The sequence below is a fragment of the Rhinolophus sinicus genome, linkage group LG13 (assembly GCF_036562045.2).
Source record: "Rhinolophus sinicus isolate RSC01 linkage group LG13, ASM3656204v1, whole genome shotgun sequence".
Lineage (NCBI taxonomy): Eukaryota > Metazoa > Chordata > Mammalia > Chiroptera > Rhinolophidae > Rhinolophus > Rhinolophus sinicus.
Window position 1 is genome coordinate 36,883,049 of NC_133762.1, and position 22,493 is coordinate 36,905,541.

The 22,493-nt window shown below is 43.5% G+C and overlaps 1 protein-coding gene across 1 annotated transcript in view; it reads left to right on the plus strand.

Moving 5' to 3' along the window:
* PIGU (phosphatidylinositol glycan anchor biosynthesis class U) overlaps positions 1-22,493 on the plus strand; it is a 79,843-nt gene that overhangs the window by 49,107 nt on the left and 8,243 nt on the right. Inside the window, exons 8-11 of the mRNA XM_019733685.2 lie at positions 6,743-6,897; positions 8,482-8,625; positions 11,441-11,565; positions 17,165-17,307. Coding sequence (XP_019589244.1) covers positions 6,743-6,897; positions 8,482-8,625; positions 11,441-11,565; positions 17,165-17,307 — 567 coding nt within the window. The remainder of the gene's footprint in view (positions 1-6,742; positions 6,898-8,481; positions 8,626-11,440; positions 11,566-17,164; positions 17,308-22,493) is intronic.

A 22,493-nucleotide genomic window follows, 5' to 3' on the forward strand; every position in this document is an offset into this window, starting at 1 on the left:
TCTTTATCATGGAGTTATGATGTCTATAATTTATTAGGTTGGTGCAAAAGTAATTGCAGTGTTTGCAATTATTTTTAACCTTTTAAACCACAATTACTTTTGCACCAACCTAATATTTTTAAATACTTATGCATAGACCATCTGGTATTATATATGTGCCAGTTAACAGCCTACTTTAATGAAGTATCCATTAAAGTAGATACTTGAATGAAGTTACTTTAATGTAAAGTTACTTTATGAGTTACCTTAATGAATTATCCATACTCTGGTGGTCATCTAACTTTACATCAGAGAAGCCACACTGCACGCGTGTGCTTCCGCTCTCTGTAGCTTGATCTACACCTTTGCTAATTAATTAGCATGTGAATGTCAGAAGCACAATGGATTTTTAAAATTAAATTTATTGGAGTGACCATGGTTAGTAGAATTATATAGGTTTCAAGTGTACATGTCTATAATACATCATCTATATATCATATTGTATGTTCACCACGCTGAGTCAGTTCTCCTTCCATCACCACGTATTGGATCTCCTATTCCCTCTTCGACCACCCCGTCCCCCTTACCCTCTGGTAACCACTGGATTGTTGTCTGTGTCTGAGTTTTTGTTTCTTTGTTTGTTTGTCTTGTTCCTAGGCAGATTGGATTTTTGTTGGTGAGATTTTTATTGGCGAGAGTGTCTTATTAATTAGCAAAATAAATTTCAGAAGTAGACTCTTATTGGTGATACTGAAGTAAGTGGAATTAACTAAAATGTTTTAGAGACACTTACTATACTTGGATGAAGAAGGAATAAGAATCTAGGAAGGCCTGTAACTTCTTCCCTTGGAGATGGTGCTGAGGCTTAATTTCTTCCCTATCCTTTGTCTAGCCTTCGGTTGGGAGGATTTCTGGTTGCCTGATGTGACTCCCAAGGACAGCAAAACCCCTGCCTCTAGATATTGTCACTTCTGCCTTGAGCGAACCTTCCTTTCAAGTGGTGATTGGAACAACTATAAGGGGAGAGAGCTGGGATATAATCGACCTTCTAGGATAGTTTGTGTGGACTGTTTTGTGCCTGCTTGCTAATGAATTTTTGTTTAATAAATGTGAAGTATGCCAGAGTCTGGTCTGGAACTTGCTTCCTTTATGGTGAGATTGTATAGGAGGAGCCAACCCACACCCACTTCAGACTTTTGTTAAGGCAACTGTTGAAGAACCTGAGTTAGACGTGACCACAATGGTGGCTGAATTGCGCACTTTAAAATGGTTGGATGTATGTTACGTGAATTTCACCTCAAAAAAAAAATTGGATATTATCATCAGCTTATTGCTCGATTTTTTTCTAACTTTGACCATTAGGCGCTCCTTCAAATTGCCTCCTGTGTTCTTTTGATAAGCCCTGTCCATTTGTTGAGCCTTTCCTTCCCTCCTAGTACAAGATGTTCTAGGCTCATCTAGGATTTTCCCTGCCCCAGCCCTGGAATCCATATTTCTTTAAAGACTCTTGTTTCCCTTTATTGGAGAATGCTATTTAGAAACCAAGGTTTTAGATATGCTTATTGTTATTAGGGGATCATTGCTTCTAGCAGACAGAGCTATGAAATATGTGTATGAATACCAATGCACACATACACACTCATCCATAATTCTTTCTGTCTGTTTATACTGATACCTGTGGTTCCAGTCCAATGCCACAGGGTTCACTTTAGTCTCTCCCTTTTCATTTTATTTCCTTATTTCTAACTTCTTTCTCTTAACAGTGAGAAACCTAATTTTCATTGTCTGCAATATATTTGCTTATTTGTTCAATTCTAGTCTGCACATAAAGTAGTTCTAGAATTGCTGTGAGAAATACCCCTGTAAGAAATACACTTACTGACTTGATTATAACACTTCCGTATATTTTTTTTTGTCCTTAGTCTTACAGTATGCTGTTAAGTTACTGTATCTCATAGTCACTTAGGTTAGTTCTTTTCTTCCTCCATGTGGCCCTTCAGTGTGGTTATGTTATTAATTTGTGATATAATTAGGTTCGTTTATTACTCTTTGTATTCATTTTGGATTTCCCCTACATCCTGGTTGATTTTAATTGTTTGTTTATTTTGGGGGTTTGCAAAGGGACTGAAATAGTCTTAAGATTCTAAGACTCAGCTATACAAAAAGATATATTCAGACAAGTATACTCTCTCCTCATCCCTGCCATCTTGTTCTTTTATTTCTACTTTTCCTGTCACCGCAAATAATTATTCTCTTTAGTTTCTGGTTTATCCTTCTTGTATTTTTTTGCACAAGTGAACAGATACATGTATATCCCCTTCTTTCTTATATGAAGGATAGCATACTCTAGGTACTCTTTTGTGCTTTGCTTTTTTAACTGAACATTATTTCCGGGAAATCACTACATTTTGAAACATAGAGATATTCCTCATTCTTTTTTACAGCTGCATAGTACGCCATTGTGTGGACGTACCATAGTTTATTTAACTTCTCTCCAATGTATGAGAATTTAGATTGTTTCCAGTATTTCGATATTACAATTCTTCATTGAGTAACCTTATGTATATGTATTTTTGTATTGCTGGAGGTATATCTGCAAGGTAGATTTTTATATAGAAGTAGAATTACTGGATCCAAAGATAAGTATATATGTAGTTTTGTTAGGTCTTTTCACATTTCCCTCCAGAAAGATTATACAAATTTTCTATTCCCACTAGTAAAGCAGAAGAATGTCTGTTTTTCTACAGCCTCACTAACAGAATGTTGTCACATTTAAAAATTTTTGCCAGTCTGATCATGAGAAATGGTTATCTCAGTGTTTTAATTTACATTTCTCTAACTATGAGTACATTTGAACATTTTTTCATACTTGTGGATTTTCTGTTCATCTTTCACTTTCATTTTTCTTTTGGATTTAGGTCCTTGTTCTCTCAATTTTTAAGAATCCTTTATATATTAGGAGTATTAACCATTTGTCTGCAAATATTATCTTCCAGTTTTTCAATTGTCTTTTGACTTTTTTAATGGTGTTTTTCTTTTAACAGCTTTTATTTTTTATCAAGATATAATTTACATACCATACAATTTATTTAAACTGTACAGTTTAATCATTTTTAGTATATTCACAGAATTGTGCAGCCATCACCACAATCAATTCTACAACATTTTTATGACCCCAAAAGAAACTCCATACCCATTCTCAATCACGCTCTGTGTTTCCCCATTGCCCCATCCCTCCAGCCCTATCCTGCTTTCTGTCTTTATAGATTTTCCTATTGCACATTTCATATCAATGGAATCATAAAATATGTGGTCTTTTGTGACTGGCTTCTTTCACTTAGCATGATGTTTTCAATGTTCATCCCTATTGTAGCATGTATAATTAGTATTTCTTTCCTTTTTATTGCCAAATAATATTCCATTGTGTGGATGTGCCATATTTTATTTATTCATTCACCAGTTGATAGGCATTTGGGATGTTTTTACTTTTTGGTTATTACAAATAACGCTGCTGTGAACATTCATGTAAAAGTCTTTGTGTGGACATATATTTTCATTTTATTTATGGTGTTTTTGTTATGCAGAACTTTAAAATTTTATGTAATCACATTTAATCAGTCTTTTATTGCCTCTGAATTTTGAGTTTTCCATGTATCACAGTTAAACACAAATTTACCAGGTTTATTTCTAGTACTTAATGGTTTCATTTAAAAAAAATTAGATCCTTACTGCATTTGGGGAACACAAGAATGGTGTGAGATATAGAGCTAATTTTATCTTTTTCCAAATGGTTACCTAGTTGTGCTGGCACCATTTATTAAAAAGTCCACCTTTACCGTAGTGATATGCCTGCCACCTTTGTCATGTGCTAAATTTCTATAAGTAGTTTGGTCTAATGCTGGTCTTTCTATTTTATTCCACTAGTCCATTTATCTATTTATGTGCTAGTATTATACTATTTTAATTGTAGAAGTTTTATAGTATATTTTAACGTCCGATAGGGCTAGTCAACACTTCATGATTTTTCCTTATCACTGTTTTCCTAGCTATTCTTGAATGTTTGTTTTTCCATAGGAACTTTCATAACATCTTGTGTAATTCCATAAAGTAGCTTATTGGCATTTTTATTGGGATTGCATTATTGCACTGAATTTATAATTAATTTAGGGAGAGCTGACATATTTATAATGCTGAATCATCCTAAACAAGAGCAAGAGATATCTGTCCATTTCTTCAAGTTAACTGTAGTGTCTTTCAGGAGTGTTTTAAAATTTTTCTTCAATAGGTTTTGCACATTTCCTGTTCATTTAATTCTAACTTTTATTTTCCTTGGTGCTATTGTAAATGTGGTTTTCTCTACCATTGTGTCCTCTAATTGTTTATTATGTGTGCATATGAAGTCTATTTGTGTGTTAATTTCATACCCTGCTACTTCACTGAATTCTTTTGTTTATTTTTATCATGAATAGTTGTTGCATATATCTAGATATTATGATTTCTTCAAGCTGTTTGCGATGCACATATTAATAGCTTTTCTTATGCTGAACTAACCTTGAATTTTTAGAATAAACTCAACCTGATCATAAAACAACTTTATCATGATCTCTTTTTCATGTGTTACTGAATTATAGTAGGTAATATTTCATTTAGCATTTTTGCATTTATGCTGGTAAGTGGTTTTGATATTAACTTATACTATTTGCTGTGAAAGAGTTAATGTAAGATTACGGTCACCTACTTTTTTTTTTTTCTTCTTTTTTTTATTAGTTTCAGGTTCACAAGACAAAGCAATACTTAGACTTTTATCATTTATATACCTCACACTGTGTGAACCCCCTCCCCCCATCTACTATCCCTCTGACATCGCACAGACGGTCACCTGTTTCTTAAATGTTGGTAGAACTTTCCTGTAAAACTTGCTGGGCCTGCTCCTTTCTTTATGGGAAAATTTTTCATTACTAATTCAATCTTTTAAATGGTTATAGGACCATTCAAAATTTTCTAGTTCTCCTTGAATTAGTTTTTTCCCTAATTTTTTATTTCATGCTTTCAGAAAAATTGAAAAACTAGTATAATAAATATCTTTTATGTAGATTCCCATTATCAATTTACCACATTTTCTATGTCTTAATGCAGATGTATCAATTTTTTTTCTTTCTTTCCTTTTTTTTTTCCTGATTCATTGGCAGGGAAGTTACAGATAACTGTGTGAACTGTTTTGTGCCTGCTGGCTAATAAATTTTTGTTTAATAAATGTTGCAAAGTATGCCAGAATCTGGTCTGGAACTTGCTTTCTTTGTGGTGAGATTGTAGAGGAGACATATCAACCCTAAATACTCAGCAGGTAACTCTGAAGAACTGGAGCATTCTTCTACATAGCCGCAATACTATTAGCGCACCCAAGTTTAACTGTGATAGATTTGAAGTATACACTCCAAATTCAAATTCTCAAATATGTACATAACCTTTATAGCATTTGGGGGGAGAGGTGGGGTTCAGGATCCAATCAAGGATCATTTATTACATTTCATTGTCATCCCCTTTGATCTCTACCTTTTATTTTTTACTTTTTTATGACATTATGTTTTTCATAGAAAGTGTCCATTTTTGCCCCAGTTTTTAAACGTATCGACATAAATTTTTTATTTTATTAACACTGATGCATCCATAGTTGTATTCCCTTTTATATTCCTAATATTGTTTATTTGATCTCTCCTTTTTCTTGATCAGTCTTATCAGAGACTCATTAGAGTCATTAGTCATTTCTAAGAGCTAGCTTTTGGCTTCGTTGCCTCCTTATATTGTGATTTTGTTTTCCATTTCAACAAATTCTACGCTTACCTTTATTATTTCCTTCCTTCATTTGGGATTTATTATGTTGCTCTGTTTCTAATATCTTAAAACAGATGTTTAGCATATTTATTTTCAGCCTTCTCAAATATAAGTTTATAAGGCTGTATTTTTCCCTCAGAGTACTCTTTTATCTACATTACACAAATAGTGATATGAGGTATTTTTATAACCATTAATTTCTTACATCAAAATGTTCTATTATTGTTTCTTATTTGACCTCTGAGTTATTTGGGAAAGGGTTTAAATTTTTCTTAATGTATTTTTAGGTTTTTTTATTTATCATTTTGAATAATTGCATTGTGGTCAGAGAATGGGTCAGAGAATGATACAGACTCCTTGAAGTTTGTTGATATTGCTTTATGGCCTCATTTAGGTATGTGATAAGTTTTTACAAAGTTTTATAAAATGCTTAAAATGAATGTGAATTCTCTATAGTTACTAGGTGTACTTTTCTATATATTATGTTTCAGAAGATCTTATGAGATCAAGTTTATTAAGTGTGCTATTCATATTTCCTAGTTGGTTCCTAATTTTTGTCTGTTTGATCTATCAATTATGATGGATTAGTCTATTTTTCCTCTGTAGCTCTGTCCATGTTTGTTTTATATATTTTGATACTGTGTTATTAGGTACATACAAATTTAGAACTGTTGTATCTTTCTGATGAATTGAATCTTTCATCATTATGGAGCATCTTTATCTCTGTAACACTTTTTACATTAAAGTCTATTTTATCTGGGACCAGTCTAATCATACTTAGTGGTTAGTGTTTACCTAGCATATCTTTTCAATCCTTTGATTGTCAACTTTTCCATGTCCTGTGTTTTGCAGGAGTGATCTTGAAGTTTAAGCTGATCACTGCTCTCTATTTTTGACATCCCTAAATGTCCTGTTTTGCCTTCTCTCCTAGCGGCAGTACATACCCGTGAAAGTGAAGAGCAAAGCCTTCTGGGTCTTCTCTTGGGAGTATGCCATGATGTACGTGGGAAGCCTAGTGGTAATCATTTGCCTCTCCTTCTTCCTTCTCAGCTCCTGGGATTTCATCCCTGCAGTCTACGGCTTCATGTAAGTAACGACCTCATTAGAAAACTCTGGAAGCTAATTTGGTTTTCACAGCTCCAGCTGGACTCAGAGGGCGAGTGAGCACAGGGAGCATCTAGACGCAGTGGTCCTCAAACTTTGGTTTGCGTCAGAATCACCTTCAGGGCTTGTTAACATCCACATGGCTGGGCCCACCCTACAGGTTTTGATTCAGTACGTCTGGGATAGGGACCCAGAATATGGAAATAATAGAATCTGCATTTCTAACAACTTTTCAGGTGATGCTGATGTTGCTGGTCCAGAGAATACACTTTGAAAACCACTGGTCTAGAGCATACCTCAGACCTAGTGAGAGTAAGGAGCACTCCCTAAGGACATCCAAAGTGCCTCTGCTGGGAAGATTTTGGTCCAATCTCAGGCAGTAATGGATATATTCCTCTGCTGCAAGAGGGCCTCTGACACTTTAAAAAAAGACCACCTCCCATGTGTCAAACTTTTAGAGAAAAATCACAACGGTTTTGCAGTATGAATTCTGCAGACGTTTCCAGATGCTCTCAGTGTGGTCTGCTGAGGGGGGTGGCCACTGTCCAAGCCTCGAGGAACTCACAGCCCTGTGGGGTGTGAGATACGTAAATCTGCCAGGGTAGGAAAGGGATCTGGAGTGGTAGACTCCCCTTTGGGATTCTGGCCTGCTAATTTGTGTTCAATCCTGGCTGAATATAACATCGATTTAGTAACTTTTAGCTCTTCGTGCTCTGCCTTGGGTAGGAGTGAGAATGTTCTCCTGGTTTTCTGCTGGACCAGATTGTGTTCTTTACCTCATTTCACAGCAGAGGAAATGTAGTTACAGCAGGAGGCAAAGACTTGCCCTGGGTGGAGGCCTGTGGTAGTTTAATCTGACCATGAGCCATTGCCTATTTCTCCCTTCTCCACGCTCCAGTTGTTGCCTTTTTGAAATTGGGAATTGACATCAGTTTCAACACCAGATTTTTTGAAATAAAAAATATGTAAATTTTTAGAAGAGCCAGAATTACAGCTCATTTTTCTCTGATACAACTAGGAAAAAACTTCCCGTTAAAACCTTACTTCCCAAACGAAGTCTCAGTGCCGATCAGGCGCTCGCCCTTCTGGCTCCTGACGTGGGGATGTGGAACGGGAATGGGGAGGAGCAAACTCTTGGAGCTTGTTTCTCTAGGCAAGTCTGCGGAATGCCCCACATAGATAATGTTGATTTAAAACCCATCCTCTTTCGTTACAGTACTGAGTATCTCCTAATCGTAAACATGTATATCTTAGCAGTTAAAATAGGGACTGGTCTTTTGATTTCTAACATGAATCCCTGCCTCATTTCAGATCGTTGATGCATGCCGGAGTTTGGCTCAGCTAATATTTATTATGGGTTAGCCTTCTCTGCCCCTTGTTTTTGTTAATGACCTATATCCATGGTGCCTGGAAAGCCCCTCACGTCCTGAGCTCTGTGTGGACAGAGTCATCCTGGGCTGCCCAATAATGACCAAAGTCTTCAGGAGAAAACCAGGTCAAAGCAGACCATTTATAACTTTGCTCTCTTTTTTTTTTTTCTCTCTCCCTTTGTTTTCTTCACTCCAGACTTTCTGTTCCAGATCTCACTCCAAACATTGGTCTTTTTTGGTACTTCTTTGCAGAGATGTTTGAGCACTTCAGCCTCTTCTTTGTATGTGTGTTTCAGATCAACGTCTTCTTCTACACCATCCCCTTAGCCATAAAGCTAAAGTAAGTGGTTGGACCTGCTCCTTCTTTGTCCACAGAGCCATTTGTAGCCTTACAGATGCCCTTCAAACTCGGAGCATCTGCTGTCAGGTTTATGCCATCTTTGCTCAGGAAACCCTGCCCTCAATCACCTCAGGTGCCAGTGGCCACAGCCAGCAATAGAATCACACATGAGTGGAGGCTGCAGGGAGGCTGCTTGGAGCACCCTGATACTTCTCCTGGCCTCACTTGGGGTACTCAAGCCCACACTGCTGCTGAGCCCACTCACTGTTTTGGATGAGAGGTTGGGGTCAGGGGGTGTCTTTGGGAAACAGTGGAGCTTGTTGGGTGTCCTGTATCAGCAGTCCAGTGACAGTTTGCCCAAGGGGACTCAGGATGTGTTAGTTGGGAGTCTGGCCACCTGCAGCTCTGTTTAATCTTCTGATAAATTTGCCTCAAAAGGGTTGTCCTTGAGCTATTTTCTGCAGGATGAGAGACCTAACATGCATTCAGCCCAGCTCCCTCCCGGGTACCTTTCTAGGCTTTCTGAAATGTGTTCATACCTAACCCTTCCAACAACTCTTGGAGGTAGGCATTATTTTATTATCGTCAGTCCCATTTTATAGTTGAGGAAATTACTTATAGTTCAGAGAGATAGAGTGATTTTTCCCAGAGTCACACAGCTATTAAGCAGTGGAGCTGGCATTCAGACCCAGACTCTGCTCAGCCCCCTGTACCATGCCAAGCTCCTGAGAGAGGTCATCCAGCCCCTGGAAATGGTTCTATTATCCTAGCTTTAGAGAAGGAAAAACAGGTACCAATAGCTACAGATATGCCTGGATGGTCCAGAGAAGCTGGGAGAGATTTGATTTATATTTCAAGAGCTTGAGTTCTCTGTTCTAATCTCCCTGCTGTTCTTCATGGCCAGTAAACCCAGGCCCATGGCTCCCATTCTGTAAAAGCTCAGAGCTGATGCTTCCTTCTCATGACAGCCTTGGCCTGGCATCTGACAGAAAACCATGACTCCTTGGCCTGGCAGGCTCCAGAACTCTGGCACCTTTGCCCAGCCAAGCTCTCCAGCTGTCTGTGGTCCACATTCCCTGACCTTGTTCTGGTCAGGCCTGGCCACTGAGCTAAGAAAAGCAAGGAGTCTGGAGCACCTTTCCTCACTCTGTATAGCTAGCTTTCCAGCAGCTCTCATTGTCTGCATGCAAAAGGCCACAGATAGCTTTTGGGTAGACACCAGCACCACCATCATGTGACCTCCCCTCCAACACCCCTCCCCCCCCCACACACACACACACACACAACCACCACCACTGCCACTGCCACCACCAGGCCAGGGCCTCAGAGTTGTGGGGACAGAGGATATGAAGATACCTGGTCACCCCCACTGCTGCCCTCCTGTGCCTGGATATGAAGCTCCACAAACTGCCTAGCTCCCTGCAATGTTTGCTTCCACTGCCACATTTGTGAGAACAGGACCCTTTAGGCCACCTTTTCCCAGGCAGCATTGCAGGAGGTTTTGGTATCCAGGTTTTTTGGCGCTACATGTTCACTGGCCTTTTTATAGAAATGTTGCAGCTATTAGCAGTGACAGAAAAAGCCCAAAGCTGGTGATTTGGATTGTCTTTAGGAAGATGCTCACTGAGCTAGCTGGACCCTTCTTAGAAGCCAGAGGACTGTGAGATTTTGCCAAGCTGAGCTTTGAGGCATTTGCTGTATAGAAGGGCTGGAGTGGTGGGGTGTGTACTTGTTTGTCTCCCCATCTCAGATTTATACCCATTGAGTCACCCTGACCTTTGACTTGCAAGACAAGAATACTATTAACCTCTGAAGGAAACCTCTAGGAGCTGGGCATCCAGGAACTGTGCAGAAGCAGGCCACGTGCATGTTGTTTACGTGGAGCCGAGGAGGGTGTAGATGTGGCTTCTTCCTGTTGGCTTCCCTTTTGCACGTGGTCAGCTCTGGGAGGAACACTGGCGATTGAGCTCTGTCCTCACCCTCCCTGATCAGAGCTGCCGTCATTCTGGGCACTCAGGAGAACAGTGTTGGTGGTGCTTAGCAGGTCTGCAGACCAACAGCTCCATCGCTTGCTGACTCCCCTTCTCGGAACCTCATTAGCAAAGTGCGGGTGACAGTATTACCCACCTCAAGGGGTGGTTGAGCTGTAGTGAGGACCACGTGCAATAAGGGAAGAAAAGGGCCCAGCGCAGAACTGAGCAGCGCGAGGGTTCAGGAATGGTAGCCATTTTGTTATTATTGGAAAGAAGAACTCCAGTTCCAGCCCTTGAGAGCTGAAAAGCTGCACAGCTCTCAGTTCTCTTTCTGGAAAGGAGCTCATCATAGCTAACTCTGTAGACTCCACTGACCCTGTTGTCAAAAAAAGCATCCGCAAGGAAGCACTTCCTGCCCTGGGTCCAGTTGTCACAGGGGCCGCTGGCAAGGGAGGCTGCTTAATTGCACTATGACAAGCAGTCATTTAAGCCCAGTAATAAAGAACGCTGACTTCATTTGTTTTTTTCCTCAGAGGCTCCTGTGGGAAGGCTTGGAGCTGATTGAAGGGAGGTTGATGGGAAATGTCTCTGTGGGTTGTTTCTCAAGTGTTGGCTGGGCCCTTCTCATCACCTCTGGGCATCTCTGGGTCCCCACAGTTTTCTGCTCTGCGACTTGGCCTGGCCCCCAGTATCTTGAGGGTAGCGGAGCCAGCCCCTGCCTAAAGCCCCTAGGAAAGTGTTTTTGGGTTTGAGAGATGGGGTCAGGAGTATCTGGGGTAGGCCTGGCCCCTGACTGACCTTTCTCTGTCTGTCTGTCTGTCTGTCTGTCTGCCTCACCCCAGGGAGCACCCAATCTTCTTCATGTTCATCCAGATTGCCGTCATCTCCATCTTCAAATCCTACCCGACAGTGGGGGACGTTGCCCTCTACATGGCCTTCTTCCCCGTGTGGAATCATCTCTACAGATGTGAGTACTCCCGCCCCTAATCCCCTGGTGGCAGACTGTCAGCCTGGCCCTCCCGGATGAGGCAGCCAGGGAAAAGGAATTGGTAGGCACTTGGTGGGCGTCGGCTGTGCCAGCAGCACAGGGAGAAAACATCGGCCTCTTAAGTGCTATGGACCACTGATGAAAAGAAAAATAACTACCACGTATTGAGCACTTACTATGGACCTGGCCACTGTGGTTCTAAGAGTGTTACACGCATGGACTCGTTTTATCTTCACACCAGTCTTTGAGAAAAGTATCCCCATGTTGCAGAGGAGAAAGCTGAGGTACAGAAAGATAGAGCCACTAGTTCAAGGTCATATGACTGATAAGTGGAAGGGTTGGCATTGGAATCCAGATCTATGAGCCTCTAGCCTCAGAAGACGGGCAGCAGTGATCTACTTGAGCTCCCTCGGCCACCAGTGTTTGCCTCCGCTGGGCTCTGAGCCCTCTCTATGGGTTCTTTTCAGTGTTTATGGGCTCCCTTCAGGTAGGCTCATGACTCACCTCTGTGTCCCCACACCCAGGATCAAACCCAACACACAGAGCAACTTGGCAGAGGTTTGTGGATGGGTTTTTGAAACCTCCCTAATAAAGAGGCAGTGGCAGTGGCCCAACACCACTTCATTCTCTGAACCAGAATGGAAGGGAAGCTATTGAACTTTCCTTGCCTACAGTGGGTGCACAGCAAGGTGTCAAGAATGAACTGGGGAGGTCAGGGGAAGTGAGTCTTTGTTGTTGTTTTGGGGCTGTCTGGGTGGCAACCAGGAAGTGAAACTGACCAGCTGCCAGAAAGAAACCTACGTGTAAGAATGGCCTGGGAGTGAAGGTAAACAGCTGAGTGGGAGGGCCAAGTGGGGCGGTGACCAGTCCCGCCTGACTGGGAGGAAGAAGTGGCATCTTCTGCCTGTGACATCCTCATTGCACAGATAAGAATCACCCAGTACAGAGAGAGGGCCCAGAGTCATCTTGGAGTCTCTTGGCAGAGTGGCCAATGACAAATCACAAGGCCACCAAACATGTGACCATACCCCAGTTTGCAACAGGGTGGGTCTTAGGGATGATGATCCTCTTTCCCCAAAAGTAGAGTCGTTTTTTCTTAGCTCTGTATCCCATACAGGGCATCTCTCTCCCTTGAGTAGTATATTTCATCCCATATTACTGAACACAGTCAGGAGCCAGGCTGACTTGGATCTGAATCCTCGCTTTCCCATTACTGGCTGTGTGTTTGTAGGCAAATCATTTAACCTTTCTGAGCCTCTCATTTTTTTTCATCTGTCAAATGGGGAGAATATCTTTCATGCGTGTTTTAAGTTTGAGAAAGAATAAATGTAAATAACACTGTAGTTATTATGATCAGTAATAATTATGCAGTGGGGGGGTCTCCTGCATAGTCCCATGATCAAGTTTCAGGCTTGGTAGCCAGAGTCATTCAGAGTCATTGCAGTAAACATATTTTCCAAAACTTGACATAAGCTATTTTATGCCCTCCGGGGTGATGAGGCACAAAAAAATAAAGACGGAGTTTCCGGAAACCTGGATGATCTAATAGATGCTATTGCTGGCTGGCTGGGCAAGTTCATTGTCGGAAGGTCCTGCAGAGCGCCTTAGCTGCCACCCCTCAGTGCCCAGTTCCTTCCACGGAGAATACTTGTGCTTGCAGAGTCTGTTTGGGGCATGACAATTGTGAGTCATGATGTCCAGCGAGGAGTGTCTTCAGCCTGGTCCTGAGAAGCTATGAGTGGAGACTTTAGAAGTCATTAAGCCGAGGTTGAATATATTCAGACTTCTAATGTGGTTAAGAATTCAGTTTAAACATTAGTTGCCAGTGCTAACATGCCTGCTCACACATTCACCGTTTTCTTTTCCTGGGGAGAAGAGGCACATGGGCCCTTCCCTGAGTATAGGTCCTGGACACTGACACTCTGTCCGTACCTGGGGCCAGGATGAGTCATACAGACACACACTTGTGGTGTTAGGGAACAGCCTGCTGGCAGAGCCGGTGCCAGCCTGCAGTGGACCAGCTGAAAGAGCCAGTTACCAAAGGGCTGAATTCTGTGTTTTATTTTGTTTTTATTAACTGTTGTATAAAGATAAAAGGATATTGATTTTAAAAATACCTATACATTATAAAGAATAACAATACAATAAATTCCCATGCGCCTAACACCTAGTTTAAGAAATGGAATGTCACCTTGACCTTTGAAGTCCCTAAATCCCTTCTGTGCCCCCCCCCACCCCCTATCAAACTCGATTCTTCAAGTGGAATTTTATTTCTGAATGCCTGCGGCTTAGACAGGGCAAGTGACTTGCCTGAAGTTTTCGTTTGTCAATAGTGGAGCCAGAGGTGGGATAAGCCACCCAGTAAAAGTAGTGAGGAATCTGATTCCGTCTGGCCTAGCAAGTCTGATGAAGGGTGAGCCCTTTCGTCTCGCTAGGCCCTGGTCGTCTCTGACATCTCCGACACCTCCGAGTGCCTGGAACACGCTGTCCTGTGCCCCGAGTCCCTAGCTCCATCTGCTCTGGCATATAGCTTTAATCCCCTGGCCTGTTAGCCAGCAAGAGTTCGTAGCAGCTCCCAGTCCTGCAAAGGTCACCACAGGCCAGAAGCCAACTGGATGCTGGTGACAGTCCCTCCTGGCCCACAGGAATGTATCTTTGCAGCGCTTCGTGATTGCACTCGGGAGCCGCATGTGAGCCTCTCGGTCTCTGTGCACTTGGTCACCTTCTTGTCACCTGATCTGAAATTCAGAGTGACTAGAGGCATGGAACAAAGACCCACCTGGGCTGTCAGGCCACAGCAGTTTTATTTTAGAAATAGTGTACATTCTTTTCAGCAAAATAACTTCCAGGGGATCTGAAAGAACCACTGAGAAATGTAAATAGTCGTATTGGAGTGAAGGAATGGTAAATAGATTTGTTCTTCTTTCTTGAAGTTGTGACATGGTCTAATACCAACAACAACAACAACAATGATTGACCTCCCTTTTCCAAGACTTCCTGTTTCTGGGAGAAAGGACAAGAAAGGAGAGGTCTCAGGAAGGCTTGAGTCAAGGCTTTAACCTCTCAGCTTTGAAAACCCAGAATCGTGGAAATTTCAGATCAGAAAAGAGGACCTTGGAAGCCCTCCAGGCCAGTGTTTCCAAATTGTGGGATTTCACAGACCACTAACATTTCAAAAACTCTGATGACAGAGTTGCCCACTTTTTATTTTGCTGAAGACTTAATACAGTCAACTACCAGCCATTCATCTCCATTTCATAAACGAAAGGACTGTCTGTCTGTCTATCTATCTATCTATCTATCTATCTATCTATCTATCTATCTATCTATCTATCTATAAAAGAAAGGACTTTCTAGCAATGATAGCAACCAGCACCAAAAGACACGTATAATTTCTCAATAAAGAGTGAACCGTAAATTGAAAACACTCAGCTGTAGCAGGTACTCCGCACTCCCTCGTGATCATTCTCCCTGTGACACAGGGAGATCTCTGTTGCAGACCGACTGCTGGTAGTATGCGCCTCCTGTTTGGTAAGGGTCTGTCTGCAGCTGGAATCAGTGGTTCACAGTCTTGGCTGCATATTGGACTCACTGGGGAAGCTTTAAGAAATTAATGTGGATGCCTTGGCCCCACCCCGTGGAGACTGATATACTCAGTCTGGATGGGCTTCCCCAGATGATTTCATTTTGCAACCAAAATTGAGAATCCTATGTGTAATCCAGTCCCCCTTCCAATTCATGAACCCCCAGAATAGCATTTCCACCAAGTCTTTGTACAACCGAGGTCAGCGGCCTTAAGGTTCAAGAGTTTCCCCATCTCTTCAGTCTCCCAAAATTCTGATTTGGGAGAAGGGATCTCCTGAAGGTCGTGGTCAGATAGTGGAAGGGAACGTCTGTTCCTTAAGTGCCTGCTGGGAACCGGACCCAGTGCTAAGCTGTTTTAAAAAGGGTATGCTATTAATTTACTTTAAATGATATTTATGTCTGTTTTAAAATACAATAAAGTGTAAAGAAAGAAATAAAAATAGCACATAATCCTACTCTTGGATATCTCCTATTGAATTAAAAAGAAAATAAAAGCAGTGTGGTAGGCAGAATAATGCCCCCCCCCCCACCTTCCACAATGATATTCATGTCATAATCTCCCAAACCCTTGAATATATCACCTTACATGGCAAAAGGACCTTCAGATGGGGAGATGATCCTGGAATAGCCAGGTGGGCCCATTGTAATCTAATCACAAGGGCCCTTTAAGTGGAAGAGGTGGAAGCAGGGGGTATGTCAGAAATCTCTGTACCTTCCGCTCAGTTTTGCAGTTGCACAACTGCTCTAAAAACTAAAGTCTGTTTTTAAAAAAAAGTAGAGAGGGAGGCAAGGTGAGAAGGAATGAATCCGACATTGCTGGTTGAAGATGGAAGGGGGTCATGAGCCAAGAACACAGGCAGCTCTACGTGCTGCGAAGGCGAGCCCACAGATTTCCCCGGTGCCTCCAGAGCGAATGCAGCCCTGAAGAGACCTTGGTTTTTAGCCTGTGAGACCCATTTTGCATTTCTGGCCTCCGGAACTGTAAGATGATAAATTACATTGTTTAAGCCACTAAGTTTGTGGTAATTTATTATAGCAACAATAGAAAACACAGTAATCCATCTGTGCCAGATTTTTCACACATCTTGTTTAATTCATGTAATTCTCCTATGAAGTTGTCGTTTTAGCCCTATTTTAGAGATGGGGAAGCTGAGACTCAGACACACTTGCTGGCAAGGCAGGAATTTTAACCAGGGTCTCTCTGAGGCCAGGTCTATGCCCCATTATCAGGCTGCCTTCCCCTGCAGCTGGACTCACCTGCCTGCCCAGGGACCACGCTGTATAGCAGGTCCTCCCTGGGGCCGATTCAGGGAGAGCTTTGTCCCGAGTGGGATTCCACATTCCCTCCGGTGGTGGTGGTGGTGGCGGTGGTGGTGGTGGTGGTGGTAGTGGTGGGGGAATTATGTTACAGAGGGAGAGTGTCAAAAAGATTTTTAAATCATCTAAGGAAAAGTGAGGGACATTTAAGGAGCAAGGCAGGAGACCTACGACATGAATTGAGGAGAGTGGAAAACGTGTTTCTGGAGCGCCGGAGACACTCACTGTGGGGCTGTAACCTTCATGCGTCATGCTACCGTTCCCATCCACCATCCCATGTGGCCAGACAGCACCCTGCTTGGGAGAGGGGCGGAGGTACCCTTGGACACTGACATTGGGGGTAGAAGGCAATTTCTTGCTGAAATGCCCCCTTTGCGCTGCCCAGAAGCATTCAAGGCATTGCTAACTGGGCACCAGCCAAGCCCACAGTGGGAGGTACAGAGTCCAAACCTAGGACCTCCCGCCAGCTTTGGGCATGGGGAGACATGGACTCAAGGGTCTGAGGTTTGCCTCTTGGCACCCCAATAGCTCTAAAAGGGCAGGGGGTCGGAGGGCGGGTTCTGCCTTTGAGCTGCCCCAGGCTCTGCCTGGCTCTGCCCATCCTCCGGGGGCATCACAGCAAGGAAAGGTCCCAGAGGGAACCAGCAGGGGACTAACTGGCCGTCTGTCTTTGCAGTCCTGAGAAACATCTTTGTCCTCGGCTGTGTCATGATCGCCTGCTCCCTGCTCTTCCCCGTCCTGTGGCACCTCTGGATTTACGCGGGAAGTGCCAACTCCAATTTCTTTTATGCCATCACACTGACCTTCAACGTTGGGCAGGTAAGAGTCAAGGGCAGCATGGGGACAGGGATTCAGACGTTCCACCTAGGCTCGGGGTTCTGCAAACTAGGGATTTGGATGTGAATGAGAGGACAGTTCCTCTCGTCAAGTAGCTTGTGGTCTGGTAGAGAACATAGGGAAGGAAGAGCAGCAGGGGGTGGGTAGAGGGGCTGAATCCAGCTGACATCTATTGGGCACCATGCTGAACCATCCCCTCCCGGAATTCTCACAGCAAGCCTGTGAGGTAGTGTTGCCCGATTGCACAAATGGGAGCCGAGACTCACAGAGGTTGCCTCTTGCCTGAGGTCTTTGGAGGAGCCAAGAACCAAATTCAGGGAAGGCTCAGTGTCTGAGCCTACCCTCTTTCCGTAATGCACCATGTGAGGATGGGGAGGGCAGAGGCGAGGGTGGGGGAGCTTTCCAGAGGGGGAGAGCAGGAGCAAAGGCAGGAAGAGGAGAAATGGTTTGGTCTAGTTGGGTAAGTCTGGAGCACACGGCACGGCTGGGAGCAGCGGGACAAGAGGCTGTGGGGTCACCGACTGAGGAGGGCCAGCGAGGAGCTCCCACCTTCTCCGACCCAGGGAAAGCCCCCGCTTGGTGCTGTAGAGCAGTGGTTCTCAGCAACAGCATGGGGGGAGCTTGTTAGAAATGCAGATTCCTTGCTAATATGTTTTAAATCCTGTGGTTATGCTGTGACTGTCACCATTACATGGCTTTGATTGTTGAGAAAGGCAGATTTCCTGATCCCACTTCCACAGATATTGACTCAGTAGATGTGGAAAACAGGGTCAGGAATTTGTATTTTTAACAAGCTTTCCCAGAAATGGTGTTGCAGGTGGTCTAGCAAACTTCTTTGAAGGTCCCTTGTCCACTGTGCTGCATTCTCTCGGGTTGGCTCTGCCCTCGTTGTCAAGGTCCTGTAAGAATCAGTTGTACCATGGACCATTTCACTTGTCATTGGCACAGCCAGGCGTTTCCTGTGCATGGGCTGGATGCAAAGCAGGGCGCGCTGGAGAGACTAATGATGGCACTGAATAATCCCCAGGGAGACTCTTGTCTCCAAGGTTAGCTGCTGGGAAAGAAGGGAGTTAGGGCTTTTGCAGTGAGTGATGGATCTGGTATTTCCTGCATAGACATTTCTGGACAATTAATGTCCAGCCCAGCTATTTATCTTGATTTGTGAACAGCAGGAAGAGAGATGGAGGGCCCTGGAGCCTGGGTGGGACCAGGCCAGAGAGTCTATTCTACCTGTCCCACAGCGGTTATTGATGGAATGCTCAGCAACTCCTATCTATGTCCCGTGCAAACTGGAATCTACAGGATTCAGCTCAGTATCTCGAAGGAATTCAAAAGGTTGTTCAGGCTCTTCTGTCTTGCTGAATCCCCTTGTCCTTGGAAAGTGTTGACGGACGTGTGGAGGCACTGGGCCTGCCCTGGGACTCGGGGGAGTTTGGCGAGCACCCCTGAAACAGCCCACAGCCTGTTGTCAGATCATGAGTGTCAAGTGTGGGTCAGGAGTACAGTTGCAGTGATTATGAAGCATCCATGGAACTTGCCAGATAACAGCTTTTTTATGTGGTACTTTTGGCTGCCTTTATGCACCAAGTCTCTGTAAACGGCATGGGAGATGTTTGCAAGTGGTCAGGTGTCATCGGAGGCAGGAGAAACTGTGGTTGCGAAAGGAGGATGGCGTCGGGGGTACGAACCACAGGCCAGGTAGATGCAGTGTGTTAACAACTGAGCTGTAGAGAAACACCTGGCTGAACTCTTCGCATAGTCTTTCATTTTTAATCATACGAGTAATACAGGAATTCATTCTTGCTGGGGAAAAAGAAGTCAAAATAGAAGCATGTGGAATGAACAGTAAAGACCCTCCTGGGTCCTGTCCCTTCCCACCCCAGTGCAGACGTGATCACTGGGGTCAGTTTGGTGTGTCTGCAGGCTTGCTCTGTGCCTTTACAGACAGCTCCACGTTCTTGTGCACAGAAAGAGCTTTTGTGTTGATCTAAAGAAATGAAATCCTACACTGCTGTTTTTCACGTGATGATCTCATCTTTGATGGCTCTGACATGCCGTGCTTAGGATGTACCATCCGTGACGGGTCTGACTAGGTAGCCCCTGCTGACGGACACTGAGGTTGCTTCTGGTTGTTTCACTCTTTATTTTAAAGGGAGGAGCCTTGCATATCCTTCCACATACTCTTGTGTACACGTGCCAGCATTTTCCTGGGGTCGAATCCAGGTGCTGGGACTTGCTGGGTCAGAGGGCATGTGCATTGTACGTGTGGGCAGACATTAATATATTTTTTTAAATTAAAGTTTATTGGCGTGACAATTGTTAGTAAAGTTACATAGATTTCAGGTGTACAATTCTGTAATACATTATCTATATCTCACATTGTGTGTTCACCACCCAGAGTCAGTTTTTTTTCCATCACCATATAGTAGGCCCTGTTTACCCTCTTCTAGAACCCCCCTCCTCCCTTACCCTCTGGTAACCTCTAAACTGTTGTCTATGTCTGTGAGTTTTTGTTCCTTCATTTGTGTGTCTTGATCTTTTGTTGTTTTCAGTTTTACATACCACATATCAGTGAAATCATATGGTTCTCTACTTTTTCTGTCTGATTTATTCACTTAGCATTATAATCTCAAGATCCAGCCATGTTGTCACAAATGGTACTATTTCATCTTTTCTTACCGCCGAATAGCATTTGTGTATATATACCTCATTGTGTATATATACCACAACTTCTTTATCCATTCATCTATCAAAGGACATTTTGGTTGTTTCCACGTCTTGCCCACCATAAATAAAGCTGCAATGAACATTGGAACACACGTGTCTTTATGTATAAATGTTTTCAGATTTTGTTGGGTAGATACCCAGGAGACGGATTGCTGGGTCATATGGTAATTCTATTCTTAATTTTTTGAGGAACCTCCACACTATCTTCCATAATGGCTGCACCAGTCTGCATTCCCACCAACAGTGTATGAGGGTTCCTTTTTCTCCACAGCCTCTCCAACACTTGTTACTATTTGTCTTGTTGATGATAGCCATTCTGACTGTGGTGAGGTGATATCTCATTGTGGTTTTGATTTGCATTTCTCTGATGATTAGTGATGTTGAGCATTTTTTCATATGTCTGTTGGCCATTTGTATGTCCTCTTTGGAGAAATGTCTCTTCAGGTCCTCTGCCCATTTTTCAATTGGGTTTTGTTTTTTTGTTGTTGAGTTGCATGAGTTCCTTGTATATTTTGGATATTAGCCCCTTATTGGAGGCGTTGTTTGCAAAAATCTCCCATTCAGTAGGTTGCCTCTTTATTTTGTCAATGGTTTCTTTTGCTGTGCAGAAGCTTTTAAGTTTGATATAGTCCCATTCATTTATTTTAGCTTTTACTTCCCTTGCCTTTGGAGTCAAATTCGTAAAATGCTCTTTGATCCCAAGGTCCATAAGTTTAGTACCTATGTTTTCTTCTATGCAGTTTATTATTTCAGGTCTTGTGCTTAGGTCTTTGATCCATTTTGAATTAATTTTGGTACATGGTGACAGATAGCAGTCCAGTTTCATTCTTTTGCATGTGGCTTTCCAGTTCTCCCAGCACGATTTATTGAAGAGGCTGTCTTTGCTCCATTGTATGTTTTTGGCTTCTTTGTCAAAGATTATCTGTCCATATTTATGTGGGTTTATTTCTGGGTTCTCAATTCTATTCCATTGGTCTATGTGTCTGTTTTTCTGCCAGTACCATGCTGTTTTGATTATTGTAGCCCTGCAGTACAAGCTAAAGTCAGGGAGTGTGATACCTCCAGCATTGTTCTTTTTTCTTAGGATTGCTTTGGCTATTCGGGGTCTTTTGTGGTTCCACGTGGGCAGATATTGCCAAGTTGCCCTTCAGACAGGTCAGACCAACCTCCAGGCTTCCCAGCAGTGGTCCAAGTGCCTGTAAGCTGGCAGTTTGCTCAGACATCGGGCACAGCTGTGTCATCGGCCCCCTTGGGTCTGGGCTCTGGTGGCTCTGAGCCAGAGACAACTCTGTAGGGTCAGATGCTTTCTGGGACTGCTGGCTTTTGGCCTTGTGGCCGCTGCCAGGTCACACAGGGGCATGTCCGACAGGGCCTTTACTCACCAAGGCGGGCACTCGAGTCACGTTGCTGTCTTGGAGCTTTGGCTGGGGTAGAAGAGCACCCCTCATCATGAGCCAGACGGTTATACTACCTCCGCCCTCACACCTGTCGGGAGCCGCAGAGGCAAATAGGAGACATTTAGAATTTTACTACAAGTTCAATGTCACCTCCTCAAAGAGGCCTTTCGTGGTGTTCCCCTGCCCCCAGTCTCTTTCTTAGCCCCCTGTTTGTTTCCTTCATAGCACTTACCAATCTAACTTTATATTATTTACTTTCTTCTCTCTCTGCTCCCCCCACTCGCCTGTGAGCTTCATAAAGGCAGAGCTCTACTGGTCTTATCCACTGCAGGGACCCAATTACCAGATCAGTGCTTGGCACAGAGAAGTTGTTTAGCAAATATTTGTTGAATGAATGAATGAATGAACCAAACAAAGACAGCCAGGGAAAACACCGTATGATTAATGACCAAATGTGCAGAGAGTAACTGCTGGAGGAATCTCGAGGGAACAAGATCCCCTTTCCTGTTGCGAGTGGTCGGTGAGGAGTAGGACCTGGACCTTTCAGACTCGGAGAGTGAGAGGCGAAGGGGAGATGGTCTCGGAGGTGGGCAGGATGGGAGCCACGTCACCCCCACTGGCTGAGGTCAGTACGTGGCTGCTCTGTCCCCAGCGCTTCTCCAGCTTCTGCCAGAACCTGGTCTCTGGCCAGCGAAATCCCTGCATGTCCTCCCCAGCCCACGCCAGCCTCTGCTTCCATCAGCACTGCCATTGAGATGCGTGGCATTCGGGGACATGTCCTCATTCCCACAGCTAGCTCTGCACTTGTAGCTGGATGGCGCCTGGAGGCAGCTGGCCATCCTTCTCCCCTCCCTGGACAAGACAGACCAGAGCTGTCCTAGGAATCAGATGAGCAGGGATTTGGGGCAGGTGTGCAGAGCCAGGCCCATCGTCACAGAATCAGGAGCTGAATGTGGAGACCATTTGGCCTGTAAATTTTAAGTCCTGCTCTGTTTGAGTTGGTCAGTGCCACATGCTATAATAGAACAAATTATTGGTAGATTA